Source organism: Bactrocera latifrons, unplaced genomic scaffold (genome assembly GCF_001853355.1).
Source record: "Bactrocera latifrons isolate USDA-ARS-PBARC rearing strain unplaced genomic scaffold, ASM185335v1 scaffold_12, whole genome shotgun sequence".
NCBI classification, from domain to species: Eukaryota; Metazoa; Arthropoda; class Insecta; order Diptera; family Tephritidae; genus Bactrocera; species Bactrocera latifrons.
Genome location: NW_017534630.1, coordinates 633,826 through 647,388, shown reverse-complemented (window position 1 = coordinate 647,388; position 13,563 = coordinate 633,826). Strand labels below are relative to the sequence as shown.

The following is a 13,563-nucleotide window of genomic DNA, read 5'->3' as shown; positions in this document are numbered from 1 at the left end:
AGATAAAGATAAAGATAAAGATAAAGATAAAGATAAAGATAAAGATAAAGATAAAGATAAAGATAAAGATAAAGATAAAGATAAAGATAAAGATAAAGACAAAGATAAAGATAAAGATAAAGATAAACATAAAGATAAAGATAAAAAGAAGAAAAAATGTTTCACAAATTATTGCTGAAGTTGCACCCTTTTACCGGTTATATAGTATATCCGAAAATTACATATGTAGGACCGGCCTTCGTGAATAGTTTTGAAATGAATTTCTTCTTTTACAATAGAAATATTCAATAACACTTTACAAGATTAACCTAATAGCTTATATGGTTCTATCTTATGCCAAATCAATGTATTTTTCCAGATAAAATAAAAGGATGTAAACTGAACTTTCCTCATCTCAAATTTGTCATCAAATTTTGATGCAAGCTTACCTAAACTCACTAATTATACACTGAACAGGTTATATTAGTTACCTGTAGCAACCAGAAGAAAACGTTGGAGACTCTATAAAAAATGTAAATACATACATAAGTCATCATCGTGATGATCCAAGTCGTTTTAGCCTCTCTCCTCTCTTTTGAAAATAGCGCTCTGAAATTTTACACACATCTTCTACCAAGAAGCTTGTTATTTGACAGAAACGCCGATATAGGATATCCACAAGATATAGCTGTCATACAAATAGATCGGACACACTCAAGTCCTTGTATGGACAACTTTTTGTTTGACAAGTTACCTGCATAAAATTTGGCATAACCGATTATTCAAGGTATATGTTAATTTCCGAAAGTTTAGTTCACTAAAGGATATAGCCACTGTACAAACTAACCAATCAACTCAAGATAAAAATACTTTTACACTAAAAACTTCTCGAAGGTATTGAAGTTTCGATTTAGAAGCTGAGTAACTTCTACAATATCTTAAATAACCCGTGAATGGAATCCTAATCCTATGGCCTATTTTTGAAAATTATTCATATGCAATTTTTTTCTCATTGAGCATGTACCACAAACAAAAATATGAAGTGCCTATGTATATGCATGCATATGATTACAAAAATTTTCCTTAACATACAAGTAAAAATTCCCACGGTAGTTTAAATGACACCAACGACGACAATTGACAGCTATACATGTCTGATACCTCCAATGCGGGCGACATAACCGCAATAGCAATTAGTGTGAGAATTAATGATTTGTTGTTATTAAATCGGTCACCTATTAATTGATTCTTAAAAGCAATAATTTGTCATTAATAACCCGAGTATATCAAACGCGCAAGCGTAAAATTGAAAGGCATTCGCACTATTTTGTTAGATATTATCTGAATTTATATGAAAAATGTGGCTTTTAATTGTTGCTATTTTTTTTTTTTTTTACTTCTATTTTATTTAGAAGTAACAGTAATTATAATGTGCTCAAATTTAAATAAAAATAGAAGTAAGATAATCAGCCAGAGACTTGAACTTGACTTTGAACTTAAACTCATTTCTTTTTTGAGATTTGCTTTAAATTTGAAAGCCACGTACACCAAATGTATCAATAATTTCTCAAATCTCTCAAAAGCTGTCAATGTGATTCACGAATTGGCGCTTTAGCTCTAGATTCCATTAAGTAAATTACATATTATATTTAATCTAGCAAAAAAAAAATATATATAGTTCAAGGTTACACTAAAATATCTAAAAATATTGCACAATTACCATAAATGAGAAATATATATTTTTGTTACTATCTAAGCAAAAATTAAAGCTTAGGAAAATGTTAAATTGAGTACTTTTTCATTACCGTCTCTGTATTTAATTCACCTGCACCCAGTGTGCAAACGCAGTAACTGGTTTTTTCAATCAAATTTCGCCACTTTCAATTCAATTTTCTGCTGTAAGACGCACAACCAGTTTATTGTTTGCGCAGCGGTGCATGAAACGCCATAATCAGAGGTCTAGAAGTTTTTCAACAATTTAATTACAATTATTGGCGCACAAAAACACGGAACAGCGCCAGTTGCAATAAAATTTTCTTAAAGCATTGCTTAGTTTTGTTTTGCTTTCTACCATATTAAATATATTGAAAAATGTTTGGTTATGTAAACACGCTTTTACTCGAATTATTTACACAGTAAATATCAAACTTAGGTAACTTAATAGTTAATCATTACATATATGTATGTGGCTTCGATATGTGTGGGTTTTGTAGGTCAGTAGTGTAGGATGAAATTCGTGTTTAAAGGCCAAGGGAAATCTGCTTTGATCTGAATTGAAAATAAGCAAAGAAGAATTTTATTGAGAGCATAATATATCGAAACATCAAGCTTTGGGGAATATTGAATCGAACTGATCGTGAATCGAAATAACAGTTGCTAAAATAACTGGCAGCATTTTAGTTGCAATCCTGCGCTAACATGTCCATTGAAGCATACGCAATTATGTTAGGCCTCTTTCTTTGATATACCATATACTATATTATTCTTTCCGCGTAAATAAATCAATTTTTTTTTTCAAGTTTTAAAATCAATAAAAAGATTTAATATTATATCTTAATTTTTGAGAGTAAATTGCCGTATGTATATCGAAACATGGTAGCACCATATCGACCAAGTACCAGTCTGTTGTACTTTTACTGTAAATATTTGACAAAAGAGTTGCGAACAATGGTAGGGAACAGAAAAATGTTGAATCAAAAACAGCTATTGAAAAACGTGTACTTAACAGCATATAAACTAGCATACTGCTATTTAACAGCATAATATTTATTAACAGTCTTGCCAGCTAACATTAATGAGTAATATTTTAATATTTTCTGCTAGTGAGTTATTGAATAATTCACATATGTATTTAAGAACCCTCATTTAATACACATTGGAATCTTATGCTTTGGATAACGTACTGTATTTTCTTTTTTTCCCCTTTCATGCTTGGGCCAAAAACACCGATTGATGATAAAGCTACCATATTGTTATCTTATTTAAATTTAGGAGGTTGTAGTTCGATATGATTAGTAAAAGCTTCATTTAGGTGTATATATAACCAACATATCTTAAAGAACAGATCACTTTCGGATAGCGAAACAGACAATTGTGTGTACTTTGTGTTTATCCATTATTTAACCTAACTTTTTGATCTTTGGTATCAAAATTATAACATGTAGGATCGATAGAACTGCATTTCTATATGATAGAAACGAAAAATATAAAAATAATCTTAACGAAATACGAATATACTCACATATATGTATATGACAACTAAGGAAGGGCTAACGGAACATTTTATACTATTGCAACTTGCAAAGAAAAGAAATATCAAAGAAATTACTTCCCTGTCCCGATTTGATCAATTTTTGGCAATACCACAAACCTGGTTTAATAAAGTAACTGAGAAACAATTACCAATCGTATGGAGTGAAGTCAACCGGATTTTCAAAAAAACTCACATATTGACGGTAGAAAGTCTCCCAGAAGTTCAAAAGTCTTTATATTAGGTATGTATAAGGGAACTCAGGGAATTTTTGACCCGATTCAACCCATTTGCGGCACAGGGACAGGCTACTAATAATATTCCCTACCCAGGGGTTTGAATATTTGATAATTTATATATATAACCCAATATCTATCTCGCTTAGTTTTAGGTGAACAAAACTCTATAGCAACATGTCGCAAGTGTATAAAAATACCTTTTGCACTTAATAAATTAAAAGTAATACATCAAAATTAAAATATCATAAAAAAAACCTAGATCTTCGGACTGCTTGTGACTTTATCTAAACACCGATTTGTTTTTGTCTTTTTAATTGCAGCGCTTGTCAGGTGTGCACACCGAATGCCACCAACACCGTGTGGAGTCACTGTCAATGCGTGCTTGCCGATGGTGTTGAACGTGGTATACTCACCGTGAACCGTATGATACCCGGCCCCAGCATACAGGTGTGCGAGAATGACAAAGTTGTTATCGATGTGGAAAATCATATGGAAGGTATGGAGACAACGATTCATTGGCACGGCATTTGGCAGCGCGGCTCACAGTACTATGACGGTGTGCCATTCGTGACACAGTGTCCCATACAGCAAGGCAACACGTTCAGGTGGGTAACAAGTGGCAAAAATATTAGCAAACAAATATTTAAAATATGCGATTTACAAAAAAATATAAAAACATATAGAATATTAGATTAAAATAAAATTTAAAAAATTAAATTATATAATATTTTAATAATAAATTGAAATTTAAAAATATTTTATTAGAAAATAAAACTAAACAATTTTAAATAATTAAAATCAAATAATTGTAAAAATAATATTTAAACAGATATCAATGGACTGGTAATGCCGGTACACACTTTTGGCATTCTCATCATGGTCTGCAAAAATTTGACGGTATTTACGGCAGCATTGTGGTGCGTCAGCCGCCATCACGTGATCCCAACTCACATATGTACGATTTCGATTTGACCACACACATTATGTTGATTAGCGATTGGTTGCACGAAGATGCCGCCGAACGTTATCCCGGTCGTTTGGCTGTCAACACCGGTCAAGATCCCGAATCGGTGCTAATTAACGGCAAGGGACAATTCCGTGATCCCAATACCGGTTTCATGACAAATACACCACTCGAAATATTCACCATTACACCAGGACGCCGCTATCGTTTCCGTATGATTAACGCTTTCGCATCCGTGTGCCCGGCTCAAGTGACAATTGAAGGTCATACGATGACAGTGATTTCCACCGATGGTGAACCAGTACAACCCGTCGATGTGAATACAATTATATCATTCTCAGGTGAGTAAGCGCTATTTACCCATAATCAATATAGTCGAAAAGCGTAGAACAATATTAATGTTAGGTCCAGTTTTAGTTAGCGAAAAGTATAAGCAATTATATGTCACTTATAATATGTTGTTGACCGTTTGTTGTTGTTAATTTCTGCATTAAATTGAACTCATTTATTATACAAAACTCACACACTGTCTGTACACCCATATATCATGTTCTCTAATAGCGAGCTGTCACTTTGATTGGCCAGTCATGCAGCGGCGCCTTTTTTGCACCGCATTACAATACCGCTATGGACATCGCCGAACGCACGAAACTCATTCATAACGTGCAAATACTCATTAATAATCATTCGAGCTGTGCGACTGTGCGTAGACTAGCGCCCCATTTATAGATTTTAATATTTATAACTTCATATCGGCATTCTAATGCAGCACCCTGCACACTTAGCCGTCCGAACACTTGCAGTCGATGGTCGCGGCACGCAAGCGTCCAACTTGTTAAATGCCAAATATAAACAATAATCAAATGTAAATCGTAGTCAAAATAGAAACTGTGCAAAATTATAAAAACATCAACAACAAATTCTCTAATAAGAACAACTAAAAAATCATAGAACATAATTTGTATGTAAAGCATTACAACAACTGCAAAGTTACGTACCTATATTAAGTTATAGCGTTCGCGCACCGAGTCATTGCTGCCACTTGTTAGAAAAATAAAGCATGGACACTTGTATTCCACTAGTCCAAATGTATAAATTAGTATAAATAGACAAGTGCGCGCCACGAAGTCATACATATGTACATTGTACACATATTAGCACTTAACATGTCTACTCATTAAACTAATAAACAAAATATATACGAGGTGGAAAGGAACACTTAGCAGTAGTAAAACAAAAACAAGAACAAGCAAGAGAGTAACTTCGGCTGCACCGATGCAATAATACCTTTCACAAATAAAAAATGTTTCCATGCAGGAACTTGATTTTAGTCGGTTAGTTTGTAAGGCAAGATCGACGCCCACTCGCAGCCGCACCTCTGGTAAACAGACGCTGCAATTAGGCTTTAGTGAACCTTTAAACCGAATATGTATGTCGGAGTGGATCCCCTGTAGCTTCCTCTCTTTTAGCCGTGACTCCAAGCTCCACGCGGCTTGGTTACAACAACTTACACAAAGGTCACTCACGTTTCCAGGGTGCGCGGCAAGGACGCAAGATAAGGAATTGGGTATAGCCCAACGACTGTAACTGCTTACCCAGAAGAATGACTATCCCCCATTACATTATTCATTACAAGTTCGGCTTTGAACCAAGTCAGTAATTGAAAAGTAAAGCCATCTCTCGACAAACAAAGATCAAATTCTACAAGTCCTTCGACATTCCCTTCCTGTATAAGGTGCAGAAGCAGGGAAAATGATGTCATCTGATAGGTCGGGTTCGAGAGAAAGGTTTATGGTCCGTTGGGCATTGGGAATGGCAAGTAGTTCACGATGGAATGATGAGCATTGTGACGGCACAGAAAATTGAGACGGAAATATCAAATTAAATATTCTGGCATTGTTGAGTGTCCAAAATAAAGACAAATAAATAAAAGGAAAAAAATAGTCTGATCTTTTATCAAAAATGTTTCTTATGAAAGTAAAAACAATTAGCTAGTTGAATTCAATACAAGAGAGCATGTGGACTTCAATGAAGTGACGTAATTGTTATGCTGGCTGTTATTCTAGCTGCATTTGATTATACCAGTATAAAATATTTATACCAGTTTGTTCGATTTGCTACTCTTCACTGTTTATCAAATCAAAGAAACGTATAAAGGCCCTTATTCATACACATATTAACTAATTCAAATATTAAAGGTCACGTTCTCTAAATTAGCAACACTTATTTCTATAATATAAGGAATGTTATTCACTTCTTTGTGTTTTGTGTGTACTTAAAATCAGCGTTTTTCATAGCTCCGTTAATGGCTTTTTAACCTTAATTGTTAGAGAGTTTATTTAATTAATTTTTAGGGACTTTAATACAGAATTAAAAACAAAAAAACAATTACTTGCATACTCTTACAACCAGTTGCTACAGAAATTAATAGTTTTGTTCACCTAACTGTTGTACGTATCACCTTAAACTAATCGGGATAGAAATATAAATGATCAGGATGACGAGACGAATTGGAATCAGGGCGACCATCTCTCTGCCCATCCATGCCAGTTGTACTTTGTTTGGGCGGGTGGAATCGCTGCTATTGGACCACGGCAGCATGTCATATGAACTGATCGCTCAAACTCAAGTCTTTGTATAGAAAACTTCTTTATTTGGCAAGATATCTTCACGAAATATCACCACTATCACGAAATGGATTATATTCAAAGACAATCCTCACACCTCAAAAATAACTCGGATGGAGCTATTAAAGCGTATAGATCTCCTACAAACTGACTAAACAAACACAAGTGCTTTATGGAAAACTTTTTTGTTCGTGAAGGATATTATATCTTAGGTGCAATCGAAGTTAACGGTTTTTCTCTTTCGTCTTAGTTTATGCTAATTCATATGCATAAAGTTCTGTATATTTGAGCGGAAAAGGTTTGCCGCCTTGTATTGATTTAGTGCATGTCAAATATGGTGATTAAAAGGCCACACGATGCTATGTATATAATCCACTCTAAATAAATAAATGTCTACTAATATGCATAATATACACATATGACTGTCGAAACGAAATATAGAATTTGTTTAATCGGGTGCTGAATTATTGCTAGTGAGAGTTTAATGCAAAGTTAAATGAAAATTTTTTGCATACATTTTCGCTTTAGGGTGGCACTAATTTTATGTTGGGTTAGTATGTGCACTTCTTTTACTAAAGTTCCAAACAAAAAATATCCAAATTTAAGCTCTAAGAATTTTTGTGCCAAGATATGGCGTAACGTAATTATAGTATTCCAAAGATGCGTTAGAAATCTACTGTCCTTATGTGCCTTTTTCAATAGACTTGTATGTATGTCATTTTTGAAGCAACCACCATTTTTTTCGAAATACACCTGAAAAAGTGTTTTTGTAGAGAAAAGTATGAGAAGTGATCTTTCTGACCGAACGTGCCAAAAATTTGTTGCTAGATTTAATAGTGGTGATTTTGGTTTGGAAAACGAACAGTCCTGGGCGGTAAAACAAGTTTGTAGATGAGGAGCTAGCAGCATTTCTCGATGAAGGTTGTTACCAAAACACAAAGTCAACTTGACAATATGTAGTATCATGTAGTATCACTCATCCACACAACCCACAGAATCTTGTTCGTTGAATAATTCAGTTTGCTATTTTCTCTACATACTTAATTTCCTTTACATATAGTACAGCACCCCTAATGCACGCATACTTTAACAAACTGTTATTTATTAGAAACAGCTTATTTTCATAATAATTTATTAAGGAAATATTCTAACAAAATACTTGTTCTACTTCTTAATTGAAATATTAAAACCATATTAATCGGTGGACTACTTTATGGCTTAAGGTGCGAAAAATTGTTTGGATTAAGCAATTATAAGAATTAATTTATTAAACTAATAACGCGTAAAAGCAATAATAAATTAATAATTTTATTATTCAAATTACAAATTGAAAAGAGCGAGTTTCATGCAGCCAAAGCAGCTCCCACGGATTTAATCTAGCACAGTTTAGCTCAAAGAATAATTTTAAATAATTGCAGAGCAACGGTTGAAATACAGTAATGCGACATAAATTATGCTGTTTTAAGCGCTTGAAAGCCGTTTAGCACTGAAGCCTTACGTTCATTAAAAAGTGCATGCAATTAGTAGACAATTTAGTAATTAACTAAATTAATGAAGAAGACTGAAATGCAGAAATATTAGGTAGTCGAAAAAGTCATTTCGTATTTTGTTAATATATGCTGTTGCAGTCGTATATATGTCATACTATACACCTATTGTTGGAAGGATGAGATATTAAGCTCAATTTAACCAAAAACAAATTAAATTCTTGGAAATTGAAAAAAAGTTACAACTGTTCAAAAATGAGTGCAAATAATGAAGAAATTCACTATACTTTGAAATTTTTGTCTAAAAAAGGGAAGAGTGCCACGCAAGCCAACAATGAAATTTGTGAACGATGTTGTATCAGTTCGTATAGCGCGACAATGGTTAGCTCACTTCCGTTCTGGAAATTTCGATGTGAAAGATGCACCACGCTCTAGTCGACCTATCGTTGAAAAAGTCGATGAAATTATGGAAAAAATTGGCCAGGGCGGCCACATAAGCAGCCATCACATCGCTAGGGAACTTACCATTCATCATGAAACGGTTTTGAATAATTTAAAAAAGGCTGCCTACAAAAATACGCTCAATGTTTGAGTACCACATGAGTTGTCTGTGAAAAATTTAATGGACCGAATTAATATCTGCGATTCTTTGGTGAAACGAAATGAAATCGAACCATTTCTGAAGCGAATGGTAACAGGAGACGAATAGTGGATCAAATACGTCAGTAATGTGTGAGAAAGATCGTTGGTCCAAATGTGGTGATGCTCAACAAATGGTCGCAAAGTTAGGATTGACGACTCATATGGTTATGCTGAGTGTTAGGTGGGATTAGAAAGGAGTCATCCACTATGGGCTGCCCCGGCCTGGTCGAACGACTGATTCTATATTTACTGTCAAAAACTGATGAGAATGAAACAAGCATTCTAAAAAATCGGCCAAAAGTGATCAACAGAAAGTGCTTCGTCTTCCATCAAGGCAACGCTAGACCACACACATCTTTGATGGCTCGGCAAAAACTGGGAAAGCTTGGATGGAAAGTTTTAATGCATCCACCATAAAGCCCTGACCTTATACCATTGGACTACCTTTTGTTCCGGTCAATGCAGAACTCCCTTAATGGAATAAAGTTAGCTTCAAGAGAAGCCTGGGAGTTTTCGCAGTTTTTCGCAAAGAAACCAGAAAAGTTTTACACTGATGAAATAATGTATCTAGCGGAAATATGCAAAAAAAAACAAGGTCGTCAAAAATGGTACATATTGTATTTGGTTCATTAAAGTTCATTATAAATCCAAACACAAATAAGTTGAAGTTTAATTAAAAATACGGAAAGACTTTTTTGACTACAAATATTTATATGCAAAATCAATTAATTATTAGCAAATAGTTAAGTAATAAATCTTTAATAACAATTTGCTGCTTTATTATCTATTTAAAACCACCGCAGCAATAATTTCAACAATTTCACTTTCACTTCCCCAGAAAAAAACGCGTTCAACCTTCATTTATCGCTTGTTCATGCTTGACTTCTTGAAATTATCTTTATTGCTGATTCAATTAAGTATGTGAGATACATAGACAACATATTTTTTGGTTTATGTATGTGGGTCATAGCTTACTCTGATTTTTATACATCTCAACCTCTTATCGCCTATACTTGCTTAAACAATGATTACGTACCCAACAAGGTGAACTTTTAAATACTGCTGCAGGTGTTTATCGCGCCAGACCCACTTTTTTATCTATTCATCTTATCACATACAAAATTTCAGCTCACCATACAATTAGCATGTTTCTCGACAAAAATATTACAAAAACAAATTTTCTACCGGATCGCATAATCAGCAACCACTGTGGTTTTAATGAATTGTGCATTTTATTGTGCGCCATAAAACAACAATAACACCATAATGTACTCATATATACTTATAAAACGTTTCATGGAAATCTTATACAGGCGCACTCAGCTATTATTACTAATAACCAAGTGGCTAACGGCAATTAACTTCTGAGTTTCAGTGCATTTTACGCGCATTCAAAATTTTTTTTCTTTTTTTTTTGGTATAATTTTTGGTATAATTGTCTCATTACATATACGGTTAGGCGAGTAATAGTCGGTCGAAAACTGAGTCGATTAAAATAGATAACATTTCCTGAATAAAATTCGGTCATACTTAATTTAAAAACATTTGATCCGGATTTGCATTGAAAGTCGCACATTGTTTTCTTGCTAAATAATGGAATTACCTTTTAGGATAGCCAAAATATATTTTATAAAACATTGAGCTAAATGTTACCACAAAAATTAGTCAACATGTGTTGATCTTTGGCAAATTGTGCACACATCTGTGTATTTGGCCTTTCCATTGTATAATTGAGTACTTCAAAAATACCATTAATACTATTTACCACCACAAGTACTGGCAGTACGTAATTACACAAAAATTAATTACACTTATTAATAAAGAGCTCATATTTTTTTTAATTGAGTCATAAACGAAGCTTAAGCGTTAAGTTGAAATATCTTCTGGTCGCAATATTATAATTAAAATAATTAATAAAGCAAATAATAATGAACAGTTACAACAATGTAATGCCGCCACTTTAGCTTAATGACAAGACCCTGAATATATATTAAATTTGTATTAATTTAGTTTTGGTTTTTGTACACCAAGTAAATCATTTTATGCTACACATAAACTTAAACTAAAAAAACAACAAGTATGTAAATAATTTGCAACGGCAACTTGAGTCAATAACCTTTACCTGCTTTACATTAAACAGAACAATGCTATTAATACAGTTCAATTAGCGTTGCCACATGTAATTACAGCAATGCAACATGAATGCAGTGAACTAATTTGTAATGCTACACCCTGTTCATGGCTTTCATCTCAATGTAGTGGTTCCCTTTTGCAGATATTCTAACAACTGAGTAGTTTATTATGTGCTAATTGTGTAGAGCAGTCCATTAGTACCATGACATTTAAGTTGTTTTACAACAGTAATTACATAGTTTGCGAATTTTTCCAATACTTGATAATGTATTTATTATTACTAGAGGAGCACTAGTGGTGGAAATTCGACCAAAAGAAAGTATAATTTATTAACAATTTTAATAGTATTTAAATCTTAATTGCGCGTTCTGTCAAAAAAATGCCATTGGAAAATGTACATCTATTTCGATGACCTGTCAAATTAAAACTTCTTTTATTACTGTGTATTTTGTGAAAATCGAAAAATACTTTCTGAAATGCATAATATTCCATCATCTGATCATATTTGACCCGTACTAACAAAAAGCTATTTATGTACATTTCATCCTTTTTTAATATAAGTCGTTATTATCGCCTTCGAAAATGTATCCTTTTGAACCAATGTAAATATGTCAACGCTTAGTCCAATATTCTATACATTTATCATAAGCCTCGGCTGTAAATGGCCCAATTAAATTCAAAATGATCAAAAATCTGGCGAATACGGTGACTGAGTGAGGGCTCTCTTATGGCCAAAAATTCAAGCGCTAAAATCACTGAGAAAATGTTACGGCGCATTATCGTAGTGAAAAATCGTAGAATTTTCAGTTCACAAATGCAATGGTTTACACACAAAACAAAACGCACAAGAAGTATTCTTTATTGATCATTTAATACTGTGAAATGAGTTATGGTGAACACACAACACAAGATATGTAAAGAAAACGGTGAGCAACAACTTAACTTTTGGTCAACTTTGGCGTAGTTTTTCCGCTTTCGGCTCGTTTTTTGAGCACAATTCGCTATAATACGTTTGATGAATGTAGCTACTCTTGTCACATTTTCAAAAGATTCTGGTTTTTCGTTACGAGTTGGGTACGGCTAAAATCCGAAAACGTGATCAACATTGGAAATCCCATGCCCATCCCATCAATATGACGATCTCGACAGAAACATGTTAAGGAAAATCAAAACCCGATGGAACGAGCTACCTGGGTACAAAACTGCAAAAGTCATTTGCAAAACGTTAGATCGCAAGTACACACAATATCTATTGGCACTTGATAAATGAGACTGTAGGAACATGATGGGAACACTAACTGGTCACTTTTTGGTGCTGATAGATCGAGAAGACTGCAAAAAATGTCTAAAGCAGAGCACTAGGAAAATAATGAAGCATCCCTTGTACACTTGTTCCCCATTGGCGAGACTACGATGTAAGCATCTGGGGTCCCCACGGTATGTTACACTGGAGGAGTTATCAATAGTGAGACCGTAGAGACTCTACTCTAAAACTCCAGTCAAGCGATGGCATCCTAAAGAATTACTACTCCTCTTGGACCTAGGAACTGAACTGCTGGTCTGATATCACAAAGGACTAAATATGGTCTATGCGGGACTTATTAGTCTACCAGATTAGCCTAACCTAACCTAACCTAGTTTTATTTTGCAACATTTTTTTATGAGTAATTACATTAGAAATATGGAATTGAGTTCAAATGGATCAGTCCGAGTCAAATTTGACCAGATGGAGGGGTTCCAGATGTGGAAAGTCACCTGCTAACGACAATTAGTCCTATAAATGAACCCTTTTGTAGGTACAAATATGCTCGAAAGTTTACCGTTGCTTGAAGAAGATCGAATCAAATAAATAAAATCTTTTGTTTTTAGTCTAAAAAAAATCGAAATCATTTCATATGTGCTACCAGGTACGTTCTAACCACTCTACAAAGCGGACAATAAAAATAGAGAAACCAAAAACTATTATAGATTGTATATTTTTATTGTTTTTGTAAAACAACAGGTGCCATTAAATGGCAATTCAATAGCTGTGCTGCGAATTAATGCTGACTCATTACTTTGGTTTGTCAATATTAATTTCATAGGCATTTCCCACTAATTACATTAATCAATAACCACACTAACCGATCGGCGATCACACCACATAAGCGCTGCGCAATCATATGTAGCTGTGGCTATACGAGTTTAAAGCACCAACATGCTCATAAATAATACCAATAATACCAAGCGGGTGTTTCAATAT

At 33.9% G+C, this 13,563-nt stretch overlaps 1 protein-coding gene across 3 annotated transcripts in view; it reads left to right on the top strand.

Annotated features, from left to right (window-relative positions):
• Positions 1-13,563, top strand: part of LOC108978274 (laccase-5) — a 116,272-nt gene that overhangs the window by 89,057 nt on the left and 13,652 nt on the right. For all 3 annotated transcript variants that reach the window (XM_018948448.1, XM_018948447.1, XM_018948446.1), the window contains exons 4-5: positions 3,789-4,073; positions 4,298-4,773. In XM_018948448.1, the coding sequence (XP_018803993.1) occupies positions 3,789-4,073; positions 4,298-4,773 (761 nt within the window). The remainder of the gene's footprint in view (positions 1-3,788; positions 4,074-4,297; positions 4,774-13,563) is intronic.